The sequence below is a fragment of the Mirounga angustirostris genome, unplaced genomic scaffold (assembly GCF_029215605.1).
Source record: "Mirounga angustirostris isolate CCGP_5_RB_7025 unplaced genomic scaffold, mMirAng1.0.hap1 SCAF_14, whole genome shotgun sequence".
Taxonomy (NCBI): domain Eukaryota; kingdom Metazoa; phylum Chordata; class Mammalia; order Carnivora; family Phocidae; genus Mirounga; species Mirounga angustirostris.
Window position 1 is genome coordinate 28165096 of NW_026991722.1, and position 18314 is coordinate 28183409.

The 18314-nt window shown below is 42.6% G+C and overlaps 1 protein-coding gene across 3 annotated transcripts in view; it reads right to left on the reverse strand.

Moving 5' to 3' along the window:
* Positions 1 to 261: 261 nt before the first annotated feature.
* Positions 262 to 18314, reverse strand: part of SETBP1 (SET binding protein 1) — a 365686-nt gene continuing 347633 nt past the window's right edge. For all 3 annotated transcript variants that reach the window (XM_064577664.1, XM_045886796.3, XM_045886798.3), the window contains one exon: positions 262 to 5708. In XM_064577664.1, coding sequence (XP_064433734.1) covers positions 5086 to 5708 — 623 coding nt within the window. In that variant the 3' untranslated portion in view covers positions 262 to 5085. The remainder of the gene's footprint in view (positions 5709 to 18314) is intronic.

The following is an 18314-nucleotide window of genomic DNA, read 5'->3' on the forward strand; positions in this document are numbered from 1 at the left end:
AGCAGAGGCCTGACTGGTTCTTTGAATCAGCCATTGGCTTTACGTCCAGGTGTAATATATTCTGAACAGTAACCCAGTAAATCAGACTCAAATCTTGCCCCAAATGTACTTCCCAGATTCATACAAGAGGCAGAAGTTTGGTTAGAATTTTCTCAATGATTCTATATCCAGTTTGTGTGAGCAAAGACCCCCCAAATACTCTTAAACTCCTTAGTGATGTGAACCAGATGGAAAATAAAACAAAAGAATTCACAACTCATGTTAGACTGAATTGAATGTCTTTAATTTCACACAATGAATAACATATGAATAGGATTAACTTTTTTTTTTTTTAATAGTTAAGTGCTCTATACTGTGCTAACCTGATCTGGTAGCGAAAAAGACTGAGCTTTCTTTTAGAAAAAATGTTTAAAACCCAACATCTAAGACCATGGAGGAGCATGACAGTAAAGCATGCCAGATGTATCTACGCCTCAAATAACAGCAAGTCCGTGTTCATTTTAAATGTACAAAAATGCTTTATGAATAAAAACTGTTACAAAAAGAACATTTCAAACAATGTACAATTTTCTTGCCTCTATATTCAATAAAATACAAATACATTTTTTGTTCTAAAATATGTTTACATACAATCAAAGTAGAACATGCAAATTACACTTTAAAAAAGGCTTTTAAAAACCACTTATGAATACAAACTAAAAATTAGCCAGCACGACTTATAAGACAATCTTGTGCCCCATTTTTTCTTTTGAAATATATATATACATATTTAACACATCATGTGCATTTATTATTATTTAAGAAATAGATTTTTTAAAAAAGGAAGAAAAGAAAGACACCAGCCTAGGTTGGAACTGCCCTTCTGTGTTGACCGGTGGCAGCTCTTCTCAATCCTTCCCCCCCTGTAGTGTTTATTATACCTGGGGAAGTGGGCAATCGATATCCAGGAAGTTTCTTCCTTGGTTGATATGTGCTTCTAAGACTGTTCCCCAAATGACCGAGTCCCACGGGAGGGAAGACTCATCAGTGGGGCAAACTCTCCAAGAAACAAGAAGCAGAGGGAGCCTTGTATTGTGGAAAGAAACTTTAAAAAACACCAAGAAAATGCTACGGTATATTACAGTTCGAGTTTCTAGGCACTGTGATGACATTATCTGTAAGCTCTGGCATTTGGACCATTGTGATACTAGAGGGTAGTGTTGAGAATAATGTCTATATTTATCTGCTTTTACATGATGAGAAGGACTGAAAATCCTGCAATGTAACACTTAAATGGCTTTTGAGGCATTTCGGCTTCTGCCACCCCATCTCTCTCCATGCTACAGTTGGCATTTAAAGGCTTTGGAAATATATGTATAGACTTTAGACAGTTCCCAGGTAAATCTTCCTAGTGGTAGGGAAAAAAATATTCTCCAAAAACTCATTATCTGAATATTGTTGGGTAATAAGCTGTAGGAGTGGGATTTTTCTACTAAAGTACTAAAACCAAATCCTTTAGGATCTGCATGTAGTACATCACCTTATACTATAATTCTGTCACCACTTGCTTATCATATTTATAGAGCCAGCAATGTGCAGAACACAAATTCCGGCTGCCACAGAACGTGGCCTCCCACTCCAGACAGCAGCCAAGTTAACATGCTAATCCTCTGTCAGCCCTTAGTCACCTACTCCGGGCTGTCAGTGGCTGTTGGGTCCCGGTCCTGCCAAGTCACAAACCAGCCCGTGACATGCTCTCCTTTCTTTTGACCTATCTTCCTTGGGTTGTAGCCGGAGCCATGCTATTAGAGGAAGTTCGACTTTTGTATCTTTCATTTGAGATGAGGGGTTGAAAAGCAAGTGGCTCCTCAACCACTTAGGAAGGTGGATCAGAGACCCATCATCACCTACAAGGAGGCTTTTACATCTCAGTTTCATCCTTTGCTCACCCCTAATCAGACTCCCTGTAAGTGGGTTCACGCCTGCTTGTGGAAGGAAAGTATTCCAGAAAACAAAACAAAACAAAAAACCACCACCACCAAGAGATTTCTAATGAAATAATTTGTGGCGGTGTTTTATGGAGTCCCGTGCATCCCAAATGACATCTTCTCTAAACAAAAATGCAGCCCCAGAAGGCAGTGTTGACTGGCTAGAGTCTCCCCGGTCCGGGTCAGGATGGCTGGGGTTCTCATCCTGGGTCTGCAGCTAATGAGAGGTGAAACTAGACTGGCCCAATGTTGAGCCTGGACAGGAGAGGAGAGGCTAATGGGAAGGGATTACTTAGAGAACAAGGAAATGGTTGTACCAATGAGATGAGTTAATTTAATGGAAGGTAGAAGGAAAAGGAAAATATCACATGACATTGAAGGGGAGCTGGGCAGGGGAAAGAGGAAGCTTGTAGGTGCCGGACTTGCTTCCACCTTCCACGGGCTGTTCAGCATGTCTCACCCTGGGTCCTCTGCAGTTTCCTCATCTATTCTTAGGGCCATAAGCGTGGAGGATTTGCATTTAACTCACATGACAACTGTAGAACTGAATTTACGAATAAGTTACAAGCCCGCTGTATCCCTCCAGGAATACTTTACCTCGGTCTGGAAATTCTAATGCATCCTTAAGTTATCTGAAATTTCTCTCCAACTAGAGATGTTAATGTCAATTAGGGGTTGGGTCTTTCTTTAAGAAGCTTAGAGAGTGGCAGCTCATTCCTGTCTGCAGGATGATTTAGTCTACTCACAGTCTCGGTTGGGGAAATAGTACAACAACAGCAGAAGTAAGAGGGGCAAAAGAAAGAATGAAGGAACTGATTTTTCAAAGTCTGACAGGAGAGAACCCCCTTTATGGTTTAATTGGAATGAAAATGGTTGCTCTTTCATAGCAATGGTGGGGTGAGCGGGGCTAATTTAAATCTTCCTCTCCGGTGACTTTAGAACCACTCAGACATGGCTTGGGAATGACAAATTGAAAGTGGCTGGTTTGATTTTGCTGTTCAACTTGTGTGAAATGCCAAAGGTCCACCTAGGTCACAAATAGAGTATCTATGATATAAGCTTTCAAGTACAGGAGAATGCATCCCTTTAAACTTACATATTGCTAGGATTAAATGTGACTGACCTAGTGGGGAGCAAATGATGTTAAGTCCAAGGTGACAGTGCAGAATAGTGTGAGTAATTTCAATCAATTGTTGGTGCAATGACAAAGCAATGATGTTCGCAAGCATATTAACTTGGGATTTTTAAATTTACTTTCATAGATACCCCATCCCTTATTCTCCTGTGTTCCCAACAAAAATCCATCTCTAAGGAAACAGTGTTGTGTTCTGAAGTGATAATACAATTTCCAGCCAGTCCCAACTTCCTGTAAAGAAACTTAATTTGGAGGTAAACCAGATACTCTAATTCCCATTAGAAAACTGAATTCTGTCTCTCAGTGTCTCTCTTTTTATAATCTACCATGCCAGGTGTTTGATGTCTTGGGGAAGGTTAGGGGAGGAGGAAGGGAGGAAATTGAAAATACTTATTTGAAATTTCCACATCTGACTTTTAGAAAACATCTACGGCAATGGAGTAACTTCATATTCATTCTGAGTCTTCTTAACATGTTTTACTTGAGCTGTGGAAATGGGTGATAGAGATGGAATATCTGTCCACGCTAAACCGATGGCTAGAGTACAACTTGGATGAGAAATGTACAGTTGAAATTGACCATTTAAAAGACGATTTGTCACACACAGTTTGCATCCATGCAGACTGATAGATTTATAATTACATTATGTACAAAAATGTTTTAGTTTATTAAGGCAACCACAATTTGGATACTTTGTCCAAGGTGGCTTCATACAATTGGAGTGGTGATACCCTTTGAGCATTTTTTCTTTTTTTTTTTTTCCAGATAAGAACACTTACTCCCATTTGCTTTTAAGAAATAATCATCAAGAGATAATGGACTTATTCTATTGTCTTTTTGTTTCCTTTTTTCAACGACCTATTATGATAGTTACTTGTATGAAAATTCACATACCAAGGCATTGCTAGACATTTGTCTTTCTGGTGGGTCTGGGGTTTCAATTTTTGGTGATCTGTCAGTTATTCCATTTGCTGTGGGTTTATTAAAACCATTTTATTCTGCCTATTCTCTGCTGATATGTTTTAAGTATAAAAATAACCTGGTTGACACCCCGGCCAACATATCCTCGGCTGCTCTAAATCACTTACTAAAAAGGCTCTATCAATACTGAGTATCTGTCTCACAATGATTGGGATTCAAAGCCAAGTTCCTTGGGACAGCATGCCAAGGGTGAACATTACAACACACATAAAGTTTACGTTATTTAGGCGTGTACCAAGGAAAAGAAGGCAGCAAGTAAGTTAATGAAAAGGTATATGGAAGTACAACGGGCAAAAGGAAAACTAGGAACTGACTACGCTAAATCTCAGCGTGTGGTACAGAGGAGGCGAACGGAAGAATATGAATGCGTGTCTAAGGTTGCCTATCACTAGAATTCCACCTTCTGATGACGAATCCATCTGAGAAACTGTATGGTTAACGGAAAGATTCAGGTCACCTGAAGATGATGTGGGTGCCCCAAAGCCTAGCCGAGCTTGGAAAAACCAAAATAAAAGTAAAAAACCAATGAAATGGAAATGGGTTACAACAAAGCCAGTCGAGAAATCTGCAGCTTTTCTCCCCTTGGAATGTTTCCTAATTGAGGGTGCTTCCCTTTCAATTTTCCTGGCCAGCAAATGCAATGGAATCAGAGACGCACCTTGGATGCAGGAGGTCAGGTGGCTGTCAGAGAGCACCACCGGCTCTTTCTCCTCCTCCGTGGGTCTTCTGCTCGCCTGCAAAGCATCGAGCCATACTGAAGTGCCGCGTGGTTTGCAACTGCTGTAAAGCACAGACAAGCTTCTTTTGACGGCGTCCCCCTGCTTTGCTTTCCCAAGAGCTACTGATGGATCCACCCCGTCATCGGGCTCGATTGTGCCTGCCCAGCTTCAGGAGAGAGGGGCATCGGTGTCCCTGCAGCGTGGGATTCCGCCCCCAGCCCGGCTCCCTGCACTCCCCAATGTGTCAGTTCCCCGGCCCCAGGTCCAGACGCCCAGACCCCCCCTAGGGAAGGCCGTCGCTCTCACTCCCTCGGGACTTCCTCTGCCTTTTGGCCTTCACCTCCTCTTCCTGGGGCAGGGCCTGCTGCGGGGGCGGCTGCTGCGGGGGCTGGGCGGGAGGCTGGGGTTTGTGTCTCCTCTTCCCTCCTCCTCGGGGGGTCTTGGGCAGGGGCGGGGGCGGCGGCGGCGGGGGCGGGGGCGGGGGCGGGAGGGGCGGCGGCGGCGGCGGGGGCAGGGGCGGCGCCTCCCGGGCCATGTGGATGACCGCCTCGATGGTGGCCATGATGGTGTCTTGGGTGGCCGCTGGCTCCAAGACGAGCGGGCTCAGGCTCGGCTTCTGCCCCCTCTTGCTGGGAAGGTCGATGCATTTTTCCAGCACCGGCATTTGGTCTCTGGAGTCCTCGTCGAACTGGCTGGGCTGCTTCCGGGGACGCCCTCTCCTCTTCTTGACGAAGTTGTTGCCTGTCTTTGATTGTCTCTGCAGCCGCTTGGCCTTCAGGATCTTGTTCACGTGGTCCAGGTTCTTCTTGGTGGACAGGATCTTGGTGTAGTTGCACATCTTGCGCACCTCGCACTGGATGGCCTCGATCTCCCGCCGCTTGAATCGCTTCTTCAGGGAGGAGTTGGCTGTGGGAGAGGAAAGAGAAGACTGAGCACGGGAGGCAAGCTGCCCCAAACCCAGCCTCGGCAGTGGCAACTGGCACTGTATTGGGCTGTGAAGATTCTGGAGAAGCAATGCTGAGGATGTGACCCGGTATCTAGTCTTCCTTTCTCTTTACGAAAATGGAAAATAATAAAAATAAACACCGGTTAAGTATCTTCTGTGGACACGGCATTCCTATTTATACCATTTCAATCTCCACAACAATTCTGTGAAATATTCTTGTTCCCATTTTTAAGACTTAGAAACCAAAGCTCCTACCTTGTAGGAAGCTCTACCCTGGGGGTCAAGGTCAGAATCAATGTTCCCATGACCTTTCCCTATTATAACTTTTGTTTTTTATTCAGCCTTTTGACATTTGATCTGATTGAATTTAGGATTAGGCTATGCTTTCTCTTTTTGTAGAAGATGTTGAATGAAAAAAATGGCCAACAGTCCTTTAAAACAAGCAATCTGGATCATTCCTACGTACTATCAACCTCAAAAAAGACATACCTTAACCTCATGGGGAGTATGTATGTAGGTGAACCTATTTACTTCTAACCCTCCTCCACAGAAGGGGGGATTATTTTCTGGGACACTCTATTTGGGATGACAACATTTCTCTAATTTTTGCCCCCAACGTTCTGCATGTGAAGCTGCCTGATAGTGTCCAATGACCAACTCCTTCCTAACCAGTTCATCCTCTGGACACCTCGAGGGAGATCAGCCAGGTGTTTCTGAGTCATTCGCACTCCCACTACTCGGCTGTTTGTTGTTTGCAAAGAGCTCTTTTCATATCCTGCTGGACAGATGCACCTGTATTGCAGGAGTCAAGGAGTCCAGAAGTCCTTACTGCCACCACCACTAACCAGCCTTCAGAACCCCTTCTTTTGCAAGTTCAGACACTGTGAAGTGTGAATGACTTCAAGACGTAGCAGACCTTTCCTCCTTTAGGTCATTTTTCCTCCCTGTGCTGTTCATGAGCAGGCACACGTGTACATCCATGGGTATGCGCGTGCGTGCGCTCATGTGCGTGCACACACACACACGGGCACTCGCACATACTCTGCTGCCCCACCTTCACACTGGCCCCTCCCTTTTCGTGAACTCAAGAAGTGTGTCCTCACTTAGTTTTTTGCTGCCGTGATACACCCTAAATGCTCAACCCCAGAGACACCCATGGAGAAGATGCTGACCCTACCAAACATTACGAGACCGACAGGAAATGTGTTACGGTTTGCTGTGTTATTCCATGTTTTTTCAGCCAGGAGAGAGGCGGAATACATATCTTAAGGGAAATGAGGAACAAAAGTGCTGAAAACAAGGATACCACTCTCGCTTATTCTGGGGCACTCCCACTTTATTCCTTTCCCTGCTTTACCCCTTTTCTCTCTCATGCCGTGCCTGACACAGAACTCCAGGAGGGGATTATTTGAAGTTATTTATGCCACTGGCTTTATGGAGTGGGAAGCTCTCAGTTCCACAGGACAGGTCAAAATGTTACTGCTTTTGGCCCAAGGTCATTGTAAGACTTACTGAGCAATGAATAACTACTGAACAATTTTTAAAATAAGTTATAAAGATCAAAATAGAACAAAGGCAGAGTGAGCTTCTGAGTACAAAAATAAAATGTTTGTAGTTAGTGTTGTGAAAGAAAAAGGTTGCTCGATTGTAAGTTCTCAGACGCGGGGATCAATTTTTGTCCATCTTTTTGTCCCTCACAGAGCATGGCATGGTGCCTTGCCCATGGATGGCATTTAAAAATTGTTTTTGGACTGATGAATCACACTAATCATTGCTGCCTTAGAATCACAGTCTTCTCTAAAAGAGATCTAGTTTGGAATTTAAAGCAACCACTGCAAATAGAGTGACAGGAAGAGCTAGCAAGCCTCCATGTCCCAGCCGGGCAATTTACCTTGTCCACACAGTTGGTGTGTAAATGAGAAGGAGTCAGAGGTACTCCACAAAACCTGGGGCATTCTTCCAAATACAGATGGCATTTGCATTTTACCTTTTCATTAGCTTATATCATCTTTGGGGGGAGAAAATGCTATGTAATATATAATATAGCATACAGGTAAAAAGTAAAACATTTTTAGGCAATTAGCTGGCAATATTTGACTGAGTGAACCTTGACTGGAAAACTCTATGAGCTGCAGGTCACTGGGGATAAATACAAGCATTGGCTTGTCTCTCGCCAGGTTTTCTTTTTAGCATGAAGTGCCAAAAAACAAACAAAAAAAGGAACCCAGTAGATAATACCATATTCAGTCATTTGTTATATGCTGCATAATATTTTATTAAGCCTTTCCATTGGAAAGTGATTATGAAATAAGTTGATTCTGAGTAGTGTAAACGTACCAAACAGTACTAAAAATATCATTAGCATCTCCTTTGCACCCACCATTCACATTGAACAAATGTTAACTTTCACAATATATACATTATTTTTTTAAGGAAAGAAAATATTATAGATTCAGCTAAGTCAGTGCTCCTTTCTCCCTTCTCTTCCCTCCCCTTCCCTGCCCTCTCCGTCCCTCCCCTCCCCCATCCCTCCCCTCCCCTGCTGTCTCCTCCCCTCCCCTCCCCTTCTCACGCTCGTATTTATACTTTTACTGCATATTCATGAACCCATATTAGGAAAAATGACCAGGCTGAAACCACCCAATGCTGGTGATGCTGTAAGGAAGTGAGGACCCTTGCACACGGTTGGTGGGAATGAAACTCCTATCCTCATATTGGAGAGCAGCTGGGCAGTGAGCACTAGCAATGAAGATGGGAGTGCTCAGTGCCCCAGAGATTGTGTCCAGGCTGCCTCCTTTACCCATTTATAGCAGGAGGCCGAGAACCTATAAGGATATTCCTTGAAGCTCAGAAGACTGAAAACAATCTAAATGTTAAAGGGATAATCAATCAGTTGTGATACATTCAAACAACAGAATATTATACATCTGTCAAAAGAAAAAAGCTACACATAATGTAGCAATGTGGTTAAATCTAAAAAAAATGTTGGATAACAAAAGTGAATAAAAGTACTTGTAAATACAGTATTTATAACATTTTAAAAACACACAGATCCCTTGAATTTTTATTTCATTTTCAACATCCAGGTGTGGAGGTTTAAAGTAACTACAATGCTTTAGTAGAAAGGCAGGCAAGGGGGTGTAACTCTACATTAAAAGAGACTTGAGAGAAAAAGGACCATATTTTGCTGCCAGTTTAAACAAACTGTCAGATCATATTTCATGAATTCATGGAAATCTGAATAGTGTCTGGGCATTTCATGATATTATTTAACTACTGTTTATTTTCTTAGGTGTTTGGCAATTGCATTATGATCATTTTTCAAAGTACCCATCTTTTAGAAATATTTGCTAAAATAGTTATAGATGAAGTCACGTGGTATCATCTGGGCTTGGCTTTGGAACAACAAGGAAGGGGGGAGGTAAGTAGAAGTACTGACGAAGTAAGATTGACTCTGAATTGATATTGTTGAGCCTGAGTGATGGGTACACAGAGGTTTATTATGCTAGTCTGCCTTTGGTTTATACTCGGTAATTCCATAATATATGGTTAAAGACCTATACATGGTAAGTGCCAATAAAATGTCTTTCTTAGAATCTTAGGACTATAGAGTGCTGGGTCTCTATTTCACCTAAATCATTTTTGAAGGATAAGAAATGTCCTCGGTGAAAGCGCACACATCATCTCCCTAGAAAATTCCTGCTGGTAGCGCCCCTCCTGGCTTAATGGGATGGGAGAAGGAATGAGTGCTCTGGGTTTTATGCTGTGATCAGGGCCCAGTCTCCATTGATGCCATCAGGTGTGAAGACTTATTATCCCTCTTTCTTTTTTGACATTATAAACTTTGGAGGAGGTGGTTCACAGCTCCTGGACATTGCGAATATTATTTTGTCCTTGTATGTATAATCCAAATACTTCAGTTCAGGTTTGTTCCCACTGCGTATGAACCACAGCAGGGTGCAGGGCAGCAAGCAGGACTCTGTGGGGGCAGCTGGAAAGCAATCCGAACAAGGACGAACCCCTTAACCCCTTCTTCATCTATTACATTGGACAGTTAGACTAGATGCTCTCAAAATTCCCTTCTAGATTTAAAGATTGCTGCCATTCTTTCCTATTCTCATTATCAATTGCCTTCCCAAAATGTGAGGTGGCTTTCTACAACATTTATTCCCTCTAATGATTTTGAAATCCTGGTGGTGTTGGGGTGGGGGGCCTTTGGACTTGGCAGGGTTTGATATTCACAAATCTTTCTCCTTATTGCTTATGACTTCATTGTCCCTCTAAATGTTTTCAGATTTTTCTCTCTTCAAATTGTTTCATTATTAGACAGTAATTTCTGAGCTCTTGCAGCAATGATTGATTCCATATTTGCTCTCCTTCTTATAATGGATCCATATCTTGCCTGTTCTTTGTTAGTTTAAAAAAAAATAATTATGAGTGGCCAAGGCAAAATGAAAATTCATGTCTTCATAACTCTGCAAAGCAAATCATCTTCTAGACCTTTCTCTGTCTTTAAAATTGTCATGCAAATGGTTGACTTGGTTTTGGGCCCAGATCTAGCTTTTCTATCTTTCTGCTCCCATTATCAGAGGATTGGCTCATCAGCATTTGTTGATTTTGTCACATCTTTTGTGATAATCAAAGACTGGACTTAGCCCTGCGTTTTGCACTCTGACTTTGCAGATGGAGGACAGGGACTGTGAGCAAGATAAAGGCTAACAAGGCTTCGTTACATAGAAAGTTGCCCCCAAATAGGTGCTAGTGGTTTGTCCATGTGCAAGACACACCCTAATTTAAACAAGAAAGTTTTGGGTGCATCAGAAAGGGAAGTAAATTCATCTCTGGATTCATTAGGATGTTTCTTGCTGTTTAAATATCCCTCCGGGGAGGTGGAGTAATACTGGGGACTGTTGAGCTGCCTGGAGTGGCCTTCCCGGGTGTAAAGGGCTGGAACACCACCTCCCTCAGTGAAGGCAGAGAGCTGCGGTGGGAACTGCACTGGATGGTGATTCACATTGAGATCCTTCCAAGGCCAAAGCCTCGTCTTTTCTTTGCACTCCTAGGGTCCCCAGTACAAGCTCATTCCCACAGTAGTACACGAGCTGGTATACACTACGTGGTCAGCAAATACAAGCTCAAGGGAATTCACTTGTTTAATGTTCTCCCATGAAATCGTGCCTTTTGGAGGAACTTCATACTTAACTCAGTGATGATCTCTTGTTTTCCTAATGCTGCCTTTTATTTTTTAATGGGATGTATGAAGCAACTTGCCTTGGCATGCACACGTTCTTCCTTTTTCCTTAGAATTTGAATTAACCTTAGACAATCCTGGCCTTAAAGGCCCTTTTTAAAAAAGATGGCAAGTTGCTTCTGCTGCCGAGGCCTCTGCAAGGCGGGGCACATCTGAGCTGCTGTCCATCATCAGCACAAATGCTGTAGTATTGCTTTCCAATTTCAAAGCCGTAATTGAGAATTAAGGGTTAGCAGATGTGGGAGATTTGTCACGATAGAAAGGTGCTTTCATTCTGTTTTCAAAGGCACCTTCCTAGAGTTTGGGGTTCTCTGGAAACCTGACTAGCTTGTCTGAAGCACAGTCCCTGCTTGATTCTCCCAGGACAGTTTCCTAATAAACTTAGGGGTTTATTGTGAAGGAACTTCCTGTCTGGGCCGCAGTGGCTTGGGGGACCCCAGTTTGGTTGTGCTCTTCACATTCTCCCCGCGACCCGCGATGGGTGGCGGCAAAGTGGGCCTTTTGGCTGATGGAGAAATGAAGTGTGGGGTGTGCATTTTACATGGGGAGCTCTGAAGAGGCAAGGACCACCGGGGTGCCTCCCCTAGATTTTCCGGGAGGCGTTACCAGCACGAGGGATCCAGGAACTTGCGTCCCACTTGCCTGCGCCACCCTGCCCACCCTGCTCACGCCCCCTGTGCCTCTCCAGCTCTGATCACCTCTTCCCTGAGCCCCTGCCTTAGTGCGGTGCGCGTTCTCCCTGGAGGAGACTCTCCACCCGACCACAAGAAAAACATATGAATAGTGTCTATTTACATTACTTCTATTTTATCTAAAAAATAAGAACTAAGTTAAGCATCCTGATGCTTAATATTTGGAGCAACTGTGATGGCCTTATGAGCACTGTACATCAGATGATGTGTCACCTGTCACAGTTGGACAGGGGGGACCCAGGAGAAGAAGGAGAGGCCACATTCATTTAAAGGGTTGACAGGCATCCCGTGAGTTCGTGACTTCTGGCGCGTTGTCGTGTCCTACATTCAAAATGCTACAATAGGTCGGCCCTCCTGGTTCATTTTAGAAAATCAAGGTCTTTGAAAAGAAAAAAGAAATACTTTGAAATAAGATCAGGAATATCCATGAAATAAGTTATATGCCATGCAGAGTTTTACCGGTTTCCCTTAGCAAACTGTATAAGAAATACCATTTTCAGAGATGAATTTTGGCAATTTCTTGTATAAAAAGACAAGGGTTCTAAATGTCCTCACCTTTTCTGTGCTGTCAATGGGCTGTCAGTAAAAAACACAAACAAAAACTTAATGTCTCGTTAGGGTAAAATGGGCAAGAATTTAACTGCTTTTAGGAAGAAACTCAATATTTGAGACACAGCATTTTTGAAAACTGAAATGTTTCCACTGTTTGGCAATTTTGTTGCTGAGACGATATATTGTAACCTATAAAATCCCTTAAATCTGCAAATTAAGAAATCTCATAAACAGAGTTAACTTTCAAATGAAGAGTTTCAGAGATTTGAACTCGTTAAAAAATGCAGTGCCTTTTGATATGCAAGACCATCAGATTGTTAAAGAAGTTGGTTAGCCAAATTTCAACAACAACCTTTGCTTAATTGATGGGTGGGATTGAAAAAAAAATAGTATTTTGATTTAAGCAAAATGATGCACTTTCTCTTTTTGGACGTATGTTTATGTGAAATAGCCTTTTAACCTACAACATCTACTAACAAATACTGAAACAAACAGAATTTGGAATCAGAGCTACAAATTGCTTTATCACACGTGTTATAAAAAAAACAAAGCCCAAGCTTTTCAAAAAGAAGTATTCAAACTCATTCAGTTGGCCCTCCTGAAACATTATTAGAAATATTAAAATGAGTGTAAAATTTTGATGACAGTGAAAATATTTTTGTTTCATTAATACAAAATGAAATGAAATTTAAAATCATTTTAACAATATGATTTCAGATGTATCTCAACCTTTTAAAGTTTGTATTTTAAAAGATGAGTGCAAACGTTTTGAATATGTATTTACATGGGGTAACTGTTCAAAATTATGTTACTGACATCACCACGTGATCAAAAACCGGGGCTGCTTTGAGGTTGTCCTTTCTCTTTCTAAACTCCTGAAGCGTTTGTTCACTGCGTATTTCATTCTCGAAGATCTTCACTTTCTAGGAGTGCGCGGCGTACGAAGCCTTCACGCTTCTTGAAGACAGACACTGTGTGCTCTTCTTCATCCCCTCCTAACAAAGAGCGTAGGGCCTTTCTCACAGTACATGCCTGCTTAAGATTTCTTGCCGGGTTATTTCACATCATAAGCTCCTGGAGACCAAAGCCTGGATATCATTAATCTTTATATTCCCTAGAGCCGCTTTAATTGAATCGCATGTAATTCCGAGGCAGTCGGAAGAGTGTCCTCTCCACGGAGAGCCGTCTACAATGGGGCTGGAGGCAGACCTCCTTCCTTCGGTTAGGCAGTCCTGAGGTCCTGCTGCCCAGGTTTTCAGAATCCTTGACTTCTCTGACCACGGGGGAATAATGCCAGTCATCTCAGGAGCTGAGTTTGGGGGAAACCACTTGTGGCTTTGGACAGACAAAGGCGGTGGTAACTTGTCTCCAGAGAGAACCGGCTCCGAGCAAGAACACACAGCTAGGTTGCTCTGAGAGCCTCCAGGGGAGGTAACCGGGACTCCAGGGGGTGCTGAGAGGGTTGGCGGGGGGGGGGAGAGAGCTCAGAGATCGGGGCACCCGCAGCAGACGCCACTGTCTCTAAGGCGCACTGGGCATATTCATTAGTAGGCATTGCCCTGGAGGGGTCCACAAAGGAGTCTTTCAGAGCTGGGAGTCTTTCTGGGGGTGATGCTTATTAGGGCCACCGTGGCTTCCTGGGCTGTTGGCGCGGAGAGGATTGGGAGTAGTGGCACTCCGAAACAGGCATATGAGGGCCACGGAGGCCTCCTCTGTTCCTTTCCATTAACGTTGGCTTTTGTCTGTTGCCTGTGGCTCAAGCCCCAGCAGACTGACTAGACAAGTTGAGAGGCTGGAGAGAAATGCAGTTAACGCCAAAAAGTTCGACGCTACATCTGCTGAGTCTCACAGCATGCCAGGTGGTCACACGGCGGGGGTGGTCGCACCCTCTCAAAGGGCTCTTTATATTCCTTTTTTTTTTCCCTCCCAAACGTGGCATAACTGTATCCTTAACCATAAATACCATCCCTTATATAATACACCAATTATTGTAGCCGTGTGTTTGTACTTGATTGTGAGAGATTTTTCTCTCTTTCAAATTTTGGAAAAAAAGAAAGAAAGAAAGAAAAGAAAAACAGGGAAGAACAAAGAAGAATGCACCAAACATGATCTTAGGAAAATGTTCACATTTTTCATATTTAGGCTCAGCTAAAATAAATCCTGTTGACCATGCTGGCGCTTGAAGAATCCCATCAAATGGTAGGTAATCCATGCTTTATTTTCTTCCTGGTTTTAATAATTGCATTTGTTTACTTAAATAGTCAGGCTGGTTATTTATGACCCGATAGAAAACATATTGCCTGGGACATTATGAGAATAAGGTTCTAGTCTAGACTTTCCACCCCTCAGTTCTGTGCTTCCAGACAAATATCTTGACTTCTTGGCAGGACCCTTACTAAATAAATACAATTCTGTTAAACAAACAAACAAAAAAACCAACCAACCAAACAAAAAAAGTCAAACACCTCCAAGTCTTCTCTGTTCCAGGTAAAACCCCTCACTTTCTTCATCTGTGTTTCATATGAAATGAATTCTAGACTATATTCCATTTTGATCATGTTCCTCTGGAGATTTTAGCATCTGCCAAATCTCATCTTAAATTTTGGTGCCTGGAATTGAACTGATTTTCCAAGTATGAAATAATTATACAGAAAGATTGGGTTGATTAATTTCTGTGATCAAGGCACTATACTTCTGTTAATGAGAGCTACATAAAAAATAAATAAATAAAACCTTTGAAGTCCCCCCCCACCCCTGCCCCAGCAACATTACACTGTTGGCTCATATTAAATAGAAGCTCAATTAACTCCCTTAGATGCTTTCATATAAACTGCTACCAAACCTGGCCATTGCTATGTGGAATTGGTTCTTGAGCTTAAATACAAACTTTCTATTTAAATCTGCAAAGTCTAATTTTATTGGTTTTAGTCCAGTGTTCTAGTCTGTTACGAAAGTTTTGAATCTTAATTTTGTTTTCTCAAAGACTGCCCAGATTTGTAGAATTTCCAGAGGGTTTGAATACCCTCAGAGTTAACAACTGTCCCTTTAACTCCTTCTGGGCATGATTCAAGTGACTCAAAATGCATGCTATTATTTTTCTCTTTATTGAGGTTTTCCAAGAAAAAAGATGGCAATGTACACAACAAAATATCCCTGTATTCTTCATAAAAACAACAAGAATTGTCTACCCATTGCTTGAGACTTTTATATATTTTTGTGTCTGTCTGGTTAGCAGATGATGGATGTGCCACAGAAACAAGGACTTTGCATTGCCTACAGGTGTGTGCCCGACTCTATTATTTCTGTCAGAGAGGATATTGCATCTGATGTTGGATGAGGGGGGGGGATGTCTTACATTTGTCTTTTATCCAGAGGCAATTCTCCTGCCCTAGTGAGAAAAGGAAAGACAAGGAAAGGGAAAAAAACAAAACAAAACAACAACAACAAAACAAAACAATACTCGGTATGCGTCTAGTGCTTTCCAATTTCTGCTGGAATTCAGCTTAATGAGGACTCTCATTTCAATATTAATCTTTTTGGTCCCCTCTACATTGCTTGTATCTCTCTGGCAGCATTTCATATAGTCTGTCCTGTGTTAAGATTGTGGGATTAATCTGCATTTCTCTCTCCTTTCAAACTGTGTTTTCTTAAGGAACAAGGACCGTGCCTTATCCATTCTTATTCATTCTTGGAAGAAGCATTGACTGAGCCCACTCCGTGCCAGGCTCTGTGCTAGACACTCAGTTCCGTGCCTCCCTCCCCCATGTGACCAGCACACAGCTCAGCTGACTTACTTGAATTGAAATCAATCTACATGACTTGACCTAAACCAACACTTACTGTCTATTTTGTAAAGGCTGTGTGTGAAATATGAAAGGATTTATTGAAGGGGATCCAAATCACTGTAAATTAAATTAGATCTTCACATATTTCAGCTGTTCCCTACTCTCCTCAGAGCACCATTAACTGTTTGGAGTATCCAAGCTATGACCCAAACCACGGAAGTACTGTGAAATATAGACTGATATCCAAACCACTCCATAGGTGAAGTGGAGATTCAATGCCAAAAATAAGTTTGGAATTTACTAAGTGCCTTTAAGAAAAGCAGCTTGAACATTTAAGCCCACAGAATGGTTAAAATTATGGGGACTCTGGAAAAGGGAGGCATGTACATATTATATAATACTTATCTAACATCAAAAAAAATGGGAGTGAGAGACAAAGAGGGACAGAGAGAGACATAGACAGGAACAGAGAGGGTGAATGGTCTTTTCACTGCTGAACATTTGGATCAGAATTACATGGTATATTGTGGGGGAGTGGTCATATGTTTTCTTGGCAAATATCTATACGTATATTCAAGTTCCGAGCGCTATACCAGTAGTTTTTTTTTTTTTTTTTTAAGTTTTCCCATTACCTTTTTTTTCCCCCCCAAATACAAGCTTGGACAGACTCAAGGCAGCAAATACTTCTTCCTCAGTTTAAGATTTGACAATTTAAGAGGAAAAAAGCTCATTCATCATCTTTCCCTTTTAGAGACCATAAATTATTGGCTCATATACCATGTGGCTTGGATTCTAGGAAAAGTCAGTGTAAACAAACCCAAGTTACAATGCGTGGAGTAAGAGAGTGAGTCATAAACAAAACATAGACATATGCTCTCATATAAATAAGGGCCTGGATCATCAGCTTCCCAAAGTCTGCTTCCCATTAATTACACAACAAAATGAACTTTCCATATGTAAAGCCCAAATCACTTAACTCTGGCATCACGCATGAGACAAAGACCAGGACTGTGACTATTTAGGCACTAACAAACCTGGATTTCAAAATAAAGGAAAGTCCTCTCAAAATACCTCCAGGTATTGGAGGGCAGGAAAATTCCTTGGAAGAGTGTTTTTGAGCATTGAAACTATACCCAGCCACCCAGGAACTCTGCATGAGGCTGGCCTGCATCCCCTGCTGAACTGAAAGGTAATATGAGGCTTACTCTCTTTTGTTCTGAGCTCTGTCATCTTTATGGGGCAAGCCGTGGGTCCAGGCCACACAGGGTGTTCAGACATCGCTGGGATCAATGAACAGCTGAAATTCCCTCATTAGTACCTTCTCTCTGTCTTTTGAAACTGCTCATTGGTAGCAGAAATGTGTGTTTCCTCATTATTGCATGAAGGCTATCTGGTCTCCCTTAGTTTAACGATGGATCAAAGACACACGCAAAAATTGCTGGGGAAGAGGATTCAACAGGTGGACATTCTGAGAGGCGGAGGCAGCCGAGTTCCCTCCTTGTGTTCCTTTCCAAAAGCAGACCTCGTAAAACAAACTAACAGAGTGAATTACAAAGGACATTTAAACAACAGATGTCACATTTTAGGAGTCCTGGGTGGGGGTGGGGAGGTGAGAACAAGGGCTTTCATTCTTTGCTAGGGGCGGGGTGTGCTGGGTTTTTGATCATTCATTTACTCGACATTTACTTTGGTAACATCCACTTTGTATCACACCATGGACTCTGAGGGCGAGACTACACCAGGTAGCGTCCCTGCAGCCCTATGAGACTGAAGGAAAGGGGAAGAAACGATCATTTTTGGAGTACCCACAGCGGGCTGCAGTCTTTCACGTTTCCTCAGCTGATTGTGATCACAACTGCACGAGGGCATGACTACCTCTGTTGTACAGAGATGAGAATGGGAACCTCCAAGGTTGAATGGCTTTCCCCAAGGCACACATCTTAGAAGTGATGGACTCGGGATTCAAGCGAGGGCTGCCCTATTTCAAAGCCAGTTCCGTACCACATTTCCTTAAGGAAGCAAAGACAACGGGGAGCTAGAGAGAGTAAGAAAGCTTGGGTTTCCCTGTTACTTTTCTACTATTGACGGCATGAGAGTGCCAAATTTCCTCTCAATTTCACAATCTCAAAGGCCTCTTCCGACCTCCGAATTCCATAGTAAAATAACATAAGATGTTACTACCGACCACTCGTGCTACTTCTGCTAGATGGGGTGTCCCTGCACATTGTTTGGATCCTGTTACTCTGTCCAGTCCAAATGCCTTTGATGGCTCCTCCTAGGGGGCCA